The 15,638-nt window shown below is 44.9% G+C and overlaps 1 protein-coding gene across 1 annotated transcript; it reads left to right on the top strand.

Annotated features, from left to right (window-relative positions):
* The first annotated feature begins 96 nt into the window (after positions 1-96).
* Positions 97-1,842, top strand: LOC100823898 (F-box protein At3g26010). The gene is made up of 2 exons (XM_003573874.4): positions 97-244; positions 326-1,842. The coding sequence occupies exon 2, from the start codon at positions 373-375 to the stop codon at positions 1,591-1,593; it is 1,221 nt and encodes a 406-aa protein (XP_003573922.1). The 5' UTR covers positions 97-244; positions 326-372; the 3' UTR covers positions 1,594-1,842.
* The last annotated feature ends 13,796 nt before the right edge of the window (positions 1,843-15,638 follow it).

Genomic DNA, 15,638 nt, shown 5'->3' with positions numbered 1-15,638 from the left:
CGACGAAGGCAATCGCACGGCGTGGAGGCTGAAGAGTTCGTGGGCTGCAGGCAGGCCTAATTGGGTGCAGAATATTTCACTTGATCTCTAGCCCACCAACACAAAGCTAGTACCGGTGATATATTTCCCCAATATCCAGCCCTAGCCCTCTCAAAAGAAAATGAAAAAAATCCAGCCCTAGCATACCGATGCGCGACGCCACATTCCCGTCAACCATGGCCGGCGCCGGCGCCCCCAAACCTAGGTATCTCTACTGACTTCCACGGCCTAATCCCTCCATTGTTTTACCTCCTCCAGATTGATGAGTTCCTCGCTTGGTTCGCAGATCGACCTGACCTGTAACCGCTGCCTGCGTCCTTCCGCTTCCACGCCATGGAGGAGGAGAGATCGGACGAACCTCCGGCGGTGGCGGTCAGCCTCCTCACCGACGACCTCATCATGGAGATCCTCTGCCGCGTCCCCGTGAAGTCTCTCCACCGCTTCAAGTGTGTCTCTAGATCCTGGCGCGACCTCATCGCCCACCCCGCCTACCGCAAGAAGCTGCCTCAGACACTTGCCGGCTTCTTCTACGAGATCTCCTACTACGGCGGCGTCCGCCGAAACTACTTCGCCAGCATCTCAGGTAGCGCAGCCACGGTCGACGTCGACCCTTCCCTCGCTTTCCTCCAACCCATGGCGTACACGGACATCAAACTGGTGGACACCCGCAATGGCCTCCTTCTCTGCGCCTGCTACAACAAGGAAAACTCCTCCACAGAGCATAAACTCCGGTTTGTCGTGTGCAATCCTGCAACTCAGAGGTCGGTCATGCTGCCCCCGCAGCCGCAGCCGCAGCAACACTATGTGACGTGGCTGGCTTTTGATCCGGCAGTCTCGTCACGCTTCCACGTTCTTAATTTTGAGCAGTCTGAACAGGGAAATTATTACATCACAGGAGTAAACATCTACTCGTCGCAAACTGGGGTTTGGACTCATAGGGACACTGGACTGGTTAAGGAAATTGGACTGTTATCTACAGGTGGAAGCGCCTTTCTTGGCGGTATGCTGTACCTGCTTGGCCAGCTGAATACACAATCAATCAACATTGACCTGAGTTCGACTATGGTGCTGGTGTCGGTCGACATGGAGGGGAAGGCATGGAATTGGATTAATGTGCCAGAGGGGTGCTTCCACTATGTTGGTACAATTGGATTGTCACAGGGGTGCTTGCACTATGCTACTACAATAACTCCTGTTAGTAATAATGATAATGAGAATACAATCCTACCTTTGGAGGAGGAGATAGCACTCTGGTGCCTTGAGAATCACGACAGTAAAGAATGGGTCCTGAAGGATAGTCTCAGCATACATAAGCAGTTCATTGATAACCCGTTGAGCATAGACGACCCGGAGTCAGATTATCATACAGTTGGGATTCATCCAGATTGTGATACCCTTTTCTTGGTTCCAAAGAGAGGTGCTTCATTGGCGTCTTACGATATGCGACATCAGATTTTTTGTAATATCCTTGATCTTGAGAAAGGCTGTCTGTCGAGACATCTACCTTATGTTCCTCTGTTCTCAGAGTCATTAGCAGATGCAGATGGCCAGTAGTGTTGTCTTCAAACTACCCTTGTGGTTACTCAAGATTGGGCTCTTTTGTAGACTAAATGACTTTCTGTGCACTTAGTAATCTATTTGAATAATGTCTTTCAATTTGCTGGTGCTCAAAACCTCCTAGCTTGATTTTCAGTTTGGAGTAATTTCTGGTAATCCTTCAGATTTAGCTTATGGGTTTGGACACAAATTTGTTCAGTGGGAACCTTCTTGCCTATTAATGATTATGATTGCCCTAAATTATAATATTAATGAGTGCCACTTACCTCATTTCCTTGTAGTTAGTTATGCTCTTTATTCACTCTTTTGTTGCTCTTTTTTTGGTCATCTAATAGTTTCAGAAAATTTCACTTTTCTCTTAGTTTTTTTCATCAGTCACATTAGGTGATTATAGAAATAAGTGCCGGTGGTGTGAACGTAATCAATGCAAGGGGTAATGGAGACTATAACAACTCTCTTAGTTTTCCAATTCTTGTTTCCTCATGAGTCCACACCTGGTACATACAGTGGCTGGTTCGTTAGTTTTTTTGGCTTTTCTTTACTGCTTGTGAGCACGCATCTTCAATGCAATGGAAAAAGGTCACATGCTTAATTGCCTTGAGGGAGCTGCAGACCTCATTTCCCTAAGGTTAGTTCTGTTCTTTATTGACTCCTCTGTTTCTCTTTCAGTTTATGGGTGTTTGTGCTTGGAGCTCAATTGCCCACTAGCTTTCCAGTTGTACTAAATGTGAGGCATGTAACTAATTTTTTTGGCTTTGTAGGTGACTGTTTTATCAGTGTAAGGGCTAAACATTCTCCTCGTTTTGATGCTTTTGTTCCAAGATTTCTTATCATTTGTTGATTCTTTTTAATTTTCAGTTGTGGCATGTTTCGGGGTTATTCACAAAGGCATCTCTTTTTGTAGTGGCTTGTGTTCTGTTTAAGAAGCTTAAGTAAGTACGATCCCATCAGACTAGTTAATCTATAAAGAAGACGTATCCTCTGCTGCTATAACCATTTTTGGTTTGCTGCTAAGAGAATGACACATATAGATCCTTTGGTGCAGTATAATCTTTTGTGGCTTTTCCCAAAATTCAGTACTATGGTTAAGAATTGATAATTTATTTTTAGTGTAGGATACTACCATCAAGATAATTCTTTCTTGTAGAATTTGTGTGTGAGTATTGCTACTTCCCAAGCATGTTGTGACGGCGACGGCAAGGCAGCAACCGGACGCGGCATAAAGGTGGTCGGCCACGATTTCGTCTACAAGCGCTCCAGTTTTTGCTACTTCCCCTAAGATGACCGTTTCGGGGTCTATTATAGGCGAGGCAGAAAACCCTAAGCTATAGCTGACGTTTCAGTCCAAGGAGCTTCAAAGAGATAGAAACATCCCTGACACTTCCCAACTGAGGCAACCTTAGATTTGAGGCACCTCTCACGCGTTCGACCGGAGCAAATGTTAGAGGTATACAAACTCTTCGTTTCCCGATCGAATTAACTGATCAACTTTTACGTGCTTTGGCATATGTGAGGTTCAGTTGAACGAACGTGTGAGTTATGCAGGCTCTTAGTTTCCCGCTCGAATTAATGGAGCACTTACACCTCTGACATTCTTTGAGGTAGCAAACGTCAGAAGTGCATCGATAGACTCTTGATTTCGCACGCACACACGTTCCCACTCAATTAACCGATGCTTCCTCTTTCCACTATTCTTTATGTACGTGGCTATCTATCCTCGTGCAGATGAACAAGGCTCGCATTACTCACATCTCTCCTATAGCTATCTCCTCTTCCCACTCTCTTGCACTACTCCGGCTAGCTAGCTAGCTCTCGATCGATCCGGCGGCAATGGCCAAGGACAAGGGCAAGGAACGCGTCACCCGGTCGAGATCTCGGCGGCCATCGTGGGCGTGCGCCATCCTCGACTTCCCCGTCCGCCACCTGCCATGGGCACGCGCCGCCGTCCTCCTCGCCTCCGCCGCCAGCCGACGCTGCAATGAGCTCGGTCGGACGTCGCCGCCGCTCGCCGTCACCAAAGCGGCCCCGACACGAGGATGACCTTCTGTCCTCATCTCACCGTGGGCGAGCACCGCCATCTTCCTCGCCTCGCTGGCACCGAACCGCTCAGCGACGACGATGACTTCGAGCTCCAGCTTGTCCTTCGAGCGTCGCGCCTCCTAGACACTTGCGAGCAACGTGCTCGTGCAGCCAACCGACGGCAAATGGTTGCCACGAGGCGGGCTTCCCAGGCAGAAGCTTACGCCATCGAGTGCGACCTGGAAGGCGCGGGAGGAGTGGGAATTCCAGACCGCGGTCCTCAACTCGGAGCGTACTAACGCTGTCGAGGATCGGGGGAGGGTGGCCGTGAGGGAGTATTGGGCGTCGTCGACGCCATGCACATGGACAACGACTCTGATTCTGACTCCACCGATGAGGACACCGGCGACGATGGCGATGCTGCATAATGCAGCCATGCGCCTGTGTCGTTTTATTGTATCTAATAGCTAGCTATATATACTGCTAGCTATCTAGTATTAATTTTTCTTTTCTTTTATTGCACAGATCGTTAAAGAGTTCTGTAATGGATATATATATACGTCATGCTATCCTATCTTTCTTATAAATTTGTCAATACATTTAGAGTGTTTTACATATGGTGATCATCCAGTGCATTTGACCTGTGACGCACGAAAGTCACACAATAAAATGTAGTCAGTGCAATAGTAGAAGGACCCTCAGAGGTCTCCCAAAACACACCACTGACACGTCTACAGAGTAAAATGTCAGAGATGTTACACTCTCTTCTTACATGTTCTGAGTGGACAACCGTCAATAGTACACAAGCGTCAGAGATGTACAACTTCTCTGACGCTTCTTGCGAGGGCGTGTCAGATCTACTTGTTGCCGCGGCTTCCCAGCTGCTACCTTTGACTCTCTTTATACCATGTGTCACAGGTGTGCATCTGGCATGACGCTTTTTAGTGCGGCGTCATATGTGAGCTTGCAGGAGTAACAGCTTTTGTAGTAGTGGTTGCTTTATGGTCTTGTTTAAAAAAAATAGAAGCACAAATATTTAGATGGTATGCACTATTTATGGCCAGTTCTTCCTTTTCGGCTTCATTTTTTTGATTTATGGTTTGCCCTCAGAGAGAGAGTAAGTATTTGTTCCATGTGAGAGAGAAATATCATATTAACACCGTCGTGAACAGTGGGCGGCATTATTCATCAAGTCTTTTGTGCCACAAGTCGAAAAAATGTTTCAAACAAATTCATATAGAACAACTGGCTGGACTATTGCGCGCTTCAGGTTTATTTTCGGTATGGAATTGCACATTGCCATTCTTGCCCATCATCTCTCTTGGAAATTGTGTTCACTGGATTTGTGCAATTGATTAGAAGTTGTTATGGTAGCTTTTCATTATACTGCTAGATATTTTGTACGAATGCCTCCCACCTCTTTCACTATTTAGCCAAAGAATTTTGGTGATCCTGCTTGCTAACTTAACTGATGATCAATCTACAGGGCCTGGTTGATAGTGCATGAAAGGAGTCCAGTCAGCGCTTTAAGACCATGATGACAGCCTCTTAGATGTAGTCAATGTATTTTAGTGCACACCTGAAAACAAGACTTAATTTTCACTGAAGTTGTCAGGGAGCTGAATTTCCAGAATCTTTTATGACCAAGTGCGTCTATCCTCGCTGAAAAACTGATTGCCGGTGGATCTAATATTCATATATGAATCAACGTTACAATAATTATCCCTATATTCCGCTATACAAGGTAGTTTTATATCATTGTTCATTCTGCAAGCAAGACCAGCCTGCATGCCCATGGAATACACACCTGGACGCAGATCATGGTCACTATTCAAGTTTACTTTATAGCATCACAGTTTACCGATGATACATACCGGATAGCCTCATTGACGCACAGGTGGCACGCAGGGCGTGTACCATCATCTAGTATTTTTGATTCCGTTGGCACCTTACCAGTATATATATTGTTGGTGCTGGTATAATGCACGACTCATGTCTTCTTCAATGTTTGTGAATTTTTTTTCAAAAACGTATGTATCATAATCCATGGACCACTATTTCTTTAGTTTGCTGTTTGTGACAAATCTAGCAGCCCCCATTCCGACATATAGACGTTTGTGCATGACTAAATCAAAGTAGTTGATTAAATTTGAGAAAACAAAAGTTAGAACCGTGTTATAATTCATAATCACCGTACAATGAAAAATAAAAAATCCGCTCAAGCGATGCGAATTCTCCGAGCAATGGCTTGTTGGCTCGGTAGTGTTATTTTTGCAAAGGTAGATGAACCGATTGACTTCTCAATGCTGTTTTTCCAGGCATTTGGCGAGTAGTACCAGATAAGGGAGGGTTCAGCATTCCACACGGAAGGATGCTGATATGAAGTTTGGTGCAACCGTTCACACGGGGTTATTTTTATTCGCATGAATCCTCCTATTCCAGAAAGGATTGCTGGAACACGGAAGGAGGATGTAGAAATAGAGTTTGTTGCAACAGCCTACAAGGAATTTTCTTTTTAAAATACATGCGGAGTAGTAGCCTACAAGACCCTCCAATTCCAGAAAAGAGTGCCGCAACACGGAAGGAAATAGTGTCTGTTGCAACCGCTCACATGAATTTCTTTTTAGATATGTTGGAACATTACACACTTTTTTGGGTATGGATTAAGAACAATTGCTCGCTTCTCAAGAACGTTATTTCCACAGAAAAAAGCACGTCACATGTCCTCGATCTACTCTGTTCTCTGTAGTGTACCGAGTACTAGTACTCCGTACCTCGTCTATATATACATGAGCTGAAGTGCTGAACGCGAAACAGAAGGCAGCCACAAGAAAGAGGGCTTTCACGATGTGCAACATAAGTCGTGTGGCCTTGGGCCTGTGCTTCCTCCTGCTGTGTACCTCGTCGGTGTTACCGCAAGTGTAAGTTTTTTTTTTCTGACCAGACCGCAAGTGTAAGTTTGTACTAGCTCTTTACTTCAGGTTATCTGACCATCCGATCAGATAACCTGTACTTATCGGGCTTCTGCAACAACCAAGGCGACTGGTTCGCCTTCAAACTCCAGGAGAAGAAGATCCCATCTTCCACACCGTTGAGTTTCACCGGCGACTACCCCGAACTGATTGGGAACTTCAAGAAATTAGGGAGCATCCCGGTGAACAAAACAGAGGCGCTGGCACACTTGGTGACGCTGGCCAACTACAGAGCCACCGGCCCAGACCAGCTTCTGAAGATTCCTCTTGCCTTCTTCGTCCTCACCATATGTGAGGCGGAACGCTTTGTTCCGATACGTCAGCCCAGAAAATCGATGCCCCCACCGTTTCTAAGGTAGTGTGGTGGGCCGATATATCCTGTGCGTTATTAGCTTGGGACCGTGGTGGTCAAACCACGGCAGCTTGGATGGCAAACACCGATGCCGAAGTTCTCCGCCGACGTGGGGTCAATACCCCTAATGAGGCCCTTGCACTTGTTAACCCCCTGCTTAGGGCCACCCGTTGCCAACCGTGATTTGGCTTCACAAGGATGAGTTTGAATAAAAATATGATCTGTGTAAGATGTTGAACTTGAATAAAATAAAGGTTGTGTCATCCAAGCGGGGGTTGCTTTGTGATTGTCCGATTTCTGCGTCAGTTCCTGTGCCTTTCATTTCACTTTTATTACTGTACTTTGTTGTCTCTCGCTGCTACTCCGGCGAGGAACCGATCAAATCAGGGCGACTGAGCGTCTGAGCCGCGAGGCGTTCACCTGGGAGATCGACGAGACAACTAGGAGTACCCCAAAGAGTCGATGCTGGCATCCGCCCCGACCTAGGCCAGGTTTCTCTCCTGGAGACTGGAGCCCTCCTTCGTCAGGTCCCGTTGTTGAGGCCTTCTGTTGTTGTGGTAGAGCGCAAGCGCCATCCTCCTCCCTGGTGGCTGCTACTCTCCCGTTGTGCTTACACTCCATGCAAGTAAAAGCTGCATACGAGAACACACGCTGGTTGTTCGACTAAAATGAAGAAATACTGAACTGGGACTCATTTGCAACAAAGTAAAGAATATTAGATTTCGACGGGCCAAACTGTACAAGGAAAACAAAGATCGGGGATAACGAAATGTTGAAGAACGATGAGAAACAAAATGAGAGCACGAGTTGATTCATACATAGGATCTGTTTCATAAAAAACACGTTATAAATCTTCAGGAAATAAATAAATGATTGTTTTCATGAGGTCCAGATTCACAAGTGTCGATGCTACGACTATCACCACATTAGTTAAACTGTAACAGTTTTGTCCTGCAACACGAGTGTCTTTCTTTTTACCGATCGGTAAATTTTCTGTAGCTAAATATGAAACAACTTCTATGACATTCTGAAGAGATAACCCCAGAAAATTACATACAAATGCACTACAGGCATATATGTCATAGAATAATCTTGTAATATTTAATCAGCAGAAGTGGCTGGTAAGTACCTGCCATTCAGGCCAACCATCAGTAACAGTGTTTTGAGCACCAAAAGGTACGATGTAACGTGTGACTTCTGGTATGGAACTGTGCAAAAGACCACTCTTAGCTGAAATACTTCAGAAGAATCCCTTGAGAAATTGAGGGAGAAACTTAATGACTTGAGTAATCTCAACAACACCAGGATGAACAAACATGAAAGCTTCTACCCAGCACAAGGAACCAATTATTAGAGAATTTGGAAGATACTTATAGGAAAAGCAGAATGGTTGGCGACCGGCAGAAACAATTCTTGTATTGAACCATTCACATTGTTATACAAATCAGAGATAATCTAGATTCCCAACAAAATTTATCATGCTTATCCTCCTAAAATTTCTCCACCACTGGCACTCTCACTCCTAAAATTAACGACACCCTTATTGCTCTCATTCCCAAAAGGATGGCTCCCGATATTTCTCAAGATTTTAGACCCATCAGTCTTAGTAATGTGATCTACAAAATAATTGCTAAAACCCTTGCGAATCACCTTAAAAGCCACCTCCCTGATTATATTCACCCTATGCAGCAAGCTCTTCAAGACCAGCAACTTTCAGGTATTTCTCTAGGGCCGGGTTGCCCCCCCAATACACTCTCTGTTGATGATTCGTTGGTCTGTGGTCAGGCCTGTCTAGCAGAAATTCAGAGAATGAAGCTCATTATTGATAGCTTTTGTGCAGCCTTTGGTCAAACTCCCAAATGGGCTAAATCTGCTGTTCTTTTTAGTAAAATTGTTGACTCCTAAACTAAACATGCTATCAAACAGGTTTTCCTAGTCCAAGATCTTGGTAAGGACACTATACATCTTGGTCACCCGCTGCTGCTTCCTGCTAAAGATCGCTCCTCGGCCTACTCTTTTATCTTGAATAAATTCAAAGATAAGCTCAGTGGTTTCAAAGCTAACAAACTTTCTCATGCAGGGAGGCTCACCCTTATTCACTCCGTTTTCTCTTCTATCTCTATTTACTACTACCTCCGTCTGGGTTTGTAAGGCCTCTATTTGGTTTTGTGCCAAACTTTGACAAAAAATTATACAAATAACATTTAAGAGTTTTCTGTCATGATAAACTTGTATTACTAATGTACTACTACTGTAATTTTTGGTCAAAATTTGGCATAAAATTCCGTGGGAGCCTTACATACCCGGACGGAGGGAGTATATGTCTAACATCCTCTTCACCAAAAAGTTCCTCTCTAAACTTACTGCTATCAGTAGACATTTTTGGTGGACAGGTGTTCAAGAAGGAACTCACTCTAGGCCTCTTTGTCTCCGAGGTTGGTCGGATATTTGCAAACCGAAAAATGAAGGAGGTCTTGGAATTAAAAACATCCAAGGCACTAACATGAGTCCAATTTGTTCTGCTGCTTGGAGAACTGCGCATGAACCCCAAAGCATGTTGCCCTTGATCCTCAAAGCAAAATATCACCCCCAGACGAGCATTTGGAAGGCGAACAGGGCTGTACCAAAATCTGCCTTTTGGGCTTCAATCTTGAAGGTATGGCATCACATAGAAAACTCATGTTTCTATCAAATTGTTGATGGCAACATTTCCATATGGAGCACCCCTTGTTGTGACATTTGGAAGAAAATTCATGACCATCTGGTTATTCAAGATACTAATTTCCAGTACCCTTCTAATGTTAAAGATCTTTGGATTCCTGGAACCAAACTTTGGAATGTTGAACTTCTTAAATATCTCTTCAGCCCGCAAGCTGCTGATATTATTCTTAGAACTCCTATTATACTTTCTTCAGGCGAAGATATTCTTTGTTGGAAATATAACCCCCGGCTTGTGCACTTCTAAAAACGCTTACAGGATTGTTCTTCAGGACTGTGCTGCTCCTACCAGCAAGGGACATAGGTTTTCACCCCATGATATTGCTCTCCTTAAAGCCATTTGGTCTTCCAAGCAGCTAATTCCTAGAGTACAAATTTTTGCTTGGAGATTAATTAGAAAAGCTCTTGCTCCAGGTAAACGTGCAAGGAATTATTCAAAGCATATTAGCAAATGTTGTTCCAGGTGTGGTACCCCTGAGGATGAGCTTCATCTCTTTTTCTTATTGTCCCTTTTCTAAAGCTTCCTGGTCCTTAGCTCCTAGGTTTATTTGTAAGTTAAGATCAATCCGTCCATGAGTCCTTTTCTGGTTCAATCCTAGTTCTAGTCGGTTTAGGGAATTACAAAGGGAATCACGTGAGTTGATCCCTAGTTGGTCTAGTATTCAGTTTACTACTTAGATTCGGTTTGCATCTGGCCTAGTATAAATAGATGCATACGGTCCTGTAATCTTCAATCCCAGAAAATAGAAAATAAAGAAAAAACACAGCAGGCACGATACGTGCCTGTGGCCATCAATCGGTTGTTCGTGTGTGTACTTGGCGTGAGTAGTAGCGTTGGCTTAATCGATCAATCGAGCTAGCTTACTTGCTGTTCATTGTTGTCTGCGTGAGAGAAGATTAGGCCTGAATTACAACATTTGGTATTAGAACGAGGTTCAAGATTTGAAGACGCGCTTGCCTCGGGGAGGCGATGTGCTAGCGCCTCGGGGCAGGCAACGGTGGCGGACGGCGTCCGCAGATCGGATCGGGCAAAGGGTGGTTGTTGCGGAGTAGCGTTCTGTGGATTGGATCGAGTTGTCATCGCGGTGGGCCGATCTCCTAGTAACGGAGGATCATAATACTGATCGCTGGAAAGTACTCGGCATCAGGGCGAACTATCGTCGGCAAGCTTGTTGAAGAGTTATGTGTGTCCAGATCAATGTCTGTGAGTCGTGGTTGTGTCCAAGTGCTCGTCGGTGTGGGGCTCTATTGCAGTGGAAGTACGCCACGGTCGAAAGTTGTCCGGTATGGTGTGTCATCGGAGGAAGAGATTGACGTGCGTGCAGATAAGGTGGCATGTGGTCCTCTGCGTGTCTCGGCGAGAAGATCAAGCTTGGCGTGCAGTGGGACCATGACCAGTTTAGTTGAGGTTTTGCGTGAGATTAATGGTGTGTCTAATCTGCACGTAGCACGCGAGATGTGTCCGCATGGGCTGGTAGTCCGGATCATGCGTTGAGGTGAGTCGACGAGTCGTGAAGCTGAAGATAGCCAAGATCAGGCGGAGTGCTGAAGACGGCAACTTCAAGATTAGGGGGAGAATGTTAGGAAATAATCTTGAGTATGAGTTCTACTAGGATTAGGTGAGTTTGTGTTCGAGTAGGTGTCTAAGACAGAATGTGTGAGCTGCTGGCCGTGTATATATATATACGCAGGCATAGCCGTAGGTTGTAACAAGGTCGTGTGTTTTGAGTTGAGAAGAAATAAAGAGAAAAATAGAGGTCATGATACGCGCCCTTGGCCATAATCGGGTGATCCTCGTGTGCATCTTAATGTGATTGATCTTTGGGCAAACCCAACATTTGGTATCCGGCAAAGCAACGATGGTACGATCGCCGGTGCAGACTCGGTCGTGGACTCGAGGACCAACGCCCGAACGACTTCGACCTCTATCGGAGTTGTACCCTTCTCCAAAGAAGTTGATCCACAAGACGAAGACGGTCAAGATGAAGTGCACAGCGAAGGAAAGGTGCTTGCTAAGTACCGAAGAACCAACCTCGTTTGAAGAAGCTAGCGAGGAAGAAAGTTGGCGCAAGGCGATGGAGGAGGAGATGGGATCAATCCAAGATAACAAGACATGGAGCTTGGTTGATCTCCCAGTCGGGCATAAACCCATAGGCCTCAAGTGGGTATTCAAAGTGAAAAAAGACTCCAATGGCAATGTGGTAAAGCACAAAGCATGCTTGGTAGCAAAGAGCTATGTGCAGCAACAAGGCGTTGATTTTGAGAAAGTGTTTGCTCCAGTCGCAAGGATGGAATCGGTACGGTTGTTGATTGCTTTGGCCGCTCAAGAATCCTGGAAGCTGCATCATATGGATGTGAAATCAGCATTCTTGAACGATGACCTACAAAAAGAAGTATATGTACAACAACCTCCAGGTTTCGTCGAAGGGGGAGCGGAACATAAGGTGTTGCGACTGCACAAGCCATTGTATGGGCTACGGCAAGCACCGAGGGCATGGAACACCAAGCTAGACGGTACACTGGTGTCCCTCGGATTTGAGAAGAGTCCATTGGAGCATGCTATGTACAAACGAGGTGATGGGAAGGAACGGCTCCTAGTTGGAGTATATGTTGATGATCTGTTGATCATGGGTGCAGATGAGAGGGAGATTGCAAGATTCAAGAAGCAGATGCTAGATCTTTTCAAGATGAGTGACCTTGGTTTGTTGAGCTACTACCTCGGGATAGAAGTATGTCAGCGAGGAGACTCAATAACTTTGTGTCAAGAAGCTTATGCAAGGAAAATCCTTGAGAAGTGCGGCATGGAAGAGTGCAATGCTACCTCAGCACCGATGGAAGCAAGGCATAAATTGAGCAAATACAGCGAAGCAGATCCTGTTGATAGTACCAAATATAGAAGTATTGTGGGAAGTCTGAGATACTTGGTGAATACAAGGCCTGATTTGGCATATTCGGTTGGGATCGTTAGTCGATTCATGGAGAACCCCGCAACGGAACACTTTGCAGCGGTGAAGATGATTTTGCGGTACATCAAAGGAACCCTGAATTATGGGTGTGTTTACTCAAAGAAGAAAGAGGAGAAGGCACAGCTAGTCGGGTACAATGACACTGATATGGCCGGCGACGTTGATGACCGTAAAAGTACTTCAGGCATGGCGTTTTTCCTTGGTGGAAATATTGTGAGCTGGATGTCACAGAAGCAGAAGGTTGTGGCGTTATCCTCGTGTGAAGCTGAATACATTGCAGCAGCTACCGCAGCATGCTAGAGAGTGTGGCTAGAGCGATTGCTTGCTGATCTACTAAATCGAGAACCAGAAAAGTTTGAGTTGAAGATCGACAACAAGTCCACTATATCTCTGTGTAAGAATCCGGTGTTTCATGATAGAAGTACACATATCGACACCCGGTTTCATTACATACGAGGATGCGTGGAAGAAGGCAAGCTTGATGTTGATTATATAAGCACGGATGAACAGTTGGCCGACATATTGACGAAGTCACTTGGAAGGGTAAAATTTCAAGAGATGAGGAAGAAGATCGGCGTTGATGTTATCAAGTAGAAGTTCATTTTGATCTTAGAGGGAGAATGTAAGTTAAGATCAATCCGTCCATGAGTCCTTTTCTGGTTCAATCCTAGTTCTAGTCGGTTTAGGGAATTACAAAGGGAATCACGTGAGTTGATCCCTAGTTGGTCTAGTATTCAGTTTACTACTTAGATTCGGTTTGCATCTGGCCTAGTATAAATAGATGCATATGACCCTGTAATCTTCAATCCCAGAAAATAGAAAATAAAGAAAAAACACAGCAGTCACGATACGTGCTTGTGGCCATCAATTGATTGTTCGTGTGTGTGCCTGGCGTGAGTAGTAGCGTTGGCTTAATCGATCAATCGAGCTAGCTTACTTGCTGTTCATTGTTGTCTGCGTGAGAGAAGATTAGGCCTGAATTCCAACATTATTTGCTCTGAGGATATTGTGAACAATAACCAGGGTATTTCTTCTGTTTTATTTGCTCTTTTGAACTCGTGACCCTCATGCCTCTCCTTATTTTTTGTGTGGAAATAAAACTTCATTAATGAAACGAGTTGGTACAATCAGAGGCTACAGCAGCTGTGATCTCATCCGGACCATGCCTGATCAAACTACCAGTACGCTTATTAACTCTAGCAAGGTTTGCCAGAATATGGCTTACACAATTTTGATTCCTACTAACTTTGCGAACGGTTGTCGGGTACTCGTCAAGCAGTCTTCGGATCTACCTCACACACACGGCATAGGGTGACCTGTCCGGCGTCTTCGCGTTCACCAGAGAAAGGCCTTCAGCGCAGTCAGATTCAAGAATGATTATTTTGTCAGTCCAGCCAATTGCAGCCCGAAGTCCTTCCTCACATGCCACGAGTTCAGCTTCAAGGGCATCGTTGCATTGAGCCAGATTGCGGCAGGCAGAAATAATAATCTTGCCCCTATGGTCACGTAGCACCAAGCCCACGCCTGCTGATCCATCAGTCGGTGAGAAAAGTCTTCAATGGCAGGGACGTGGAGCTACCAAGTGATTTAGCTCCTCTGCAGCAAAGGTCTAACAACTTGGCTTTGAGGTTTTCCTCTCTAGGTGCTCATATATTCGGACGCTGCCTGGAAGTTGCCTCCTATCCAGCCAAGTTCCACTTCAGCAAGAGCAGGTCTTGGGTGTTCATCGAGCACTTCTCTTCTATACTGCTACCTCAAAGCTCAAGGTGAAGGTCTCGGCGCTCTCAGTCCCTTGCGACTCCCCCCTCCAAGCTGAAGCATGGGCGCTCTTCCTCGCAACATCTATTTCCAGGCACCTTCGTCTTCTGGGTGGCACCTTTATAGTGCTTTTGTCAAGCGGTGGCTGCCAGGAACCTCAAAGATTCTCCTGGGCATTGGACAATCAGGCCTCTTCTGGATAAAATATTTCAGGAATAGCTTCTTGTCCTTCTATCAGGCATTGTAATGCAGTTGCCCATGACCTTGCTAGGTCTGCTAGACGCCCTTCCCAAACCTCATTTGCTTGTATTAACGGAGCTCATAGAGATGTTGGATGCCCTGTGCTTAGTTCCCTCCCGAACCTCAATATTCAGGACTTAAAGCTGTACTCTGTTCATTATTTCTAAGGGAATGTCTGCTATCCTACCTGAACCGTGGAAAAAAAGCACTGCTCACATCTGCTGTTAACTTGACCATAGCTGTAGTATCCGTTTTGGAGCTGTTACCATGATAGAATCATGTTGTCAGAAAATTAAACAACCTAAATTTTGTGAACCTACTGCATACCATATGATATATGATTTGTCTTCCCTGTAACTACGATTAATGAAGAGAAAGTACAGTAATATAGCCAATCCTGTTAATTTGTATGCAAACGATCTTAAGGTATCGTTGGCAATAAAACATCAAACATAACACGAAGACATCTAACATACAAATAATGTGTATCTTGCAGCAGACAATAGGTAAACAAAATAAAAATGAAAAACAAATGTTACCAAGGACAGATATACTCACTCAGTTGATGGTTTGTCAGCTTCTTCCTTGAAAGGATCAGGAAGATAAGGCAAACTGAGACCTTGGATGGGTCATTATCAGATAACTCAAAAAGTATCATCTCGATCACTACAAAAAAAAACCGGATTTGCTAGTCCTCAGGCGACATTTGTCAGTCGATGTTTCTAAACCGTCGGATCATGCATTGAGATTCGTGCGGGCGTTTGAGCAGAGATAGATATAGTATATTTATATAGCCTAACAGCTGAAACAAATCATTGTGAATGGATTGGCGCAGTGGCTACCATTGTGTCTTGGTAGGATGTACAGGTTGGAAGTTTGATTCCTATCCGCGACGGTTTAGTTTTTTCATTTTTTAAAATGTTTTTTTGGTTTCCTTTTTCTTTTGCTTTAACTTTTGTTTTCCTTTGACTTTCCTTTGTTTTCGTTATGCCTTCTATTGTCTTAGGGTTAATTGCA

The sequence above is a fragment of the Brachypodium distachyon genome, chromosome 3 (genome assembly GCF_000005505.3).
Source record: "Brachypodium distachyon strain Bd21 chromosome 3, Brachypodium_distachyon_v3.0, whole genome shotgun sequence".
NCBI lineage: Eukaryota > Viridiplantae > Streptophyta > Magnoliopsida > Poales > Poaceae > Brachypodium > Brachypodium distachyon.
This window is presented reverse-complemented; position numbering and strand designations above follow the sequence as displayed.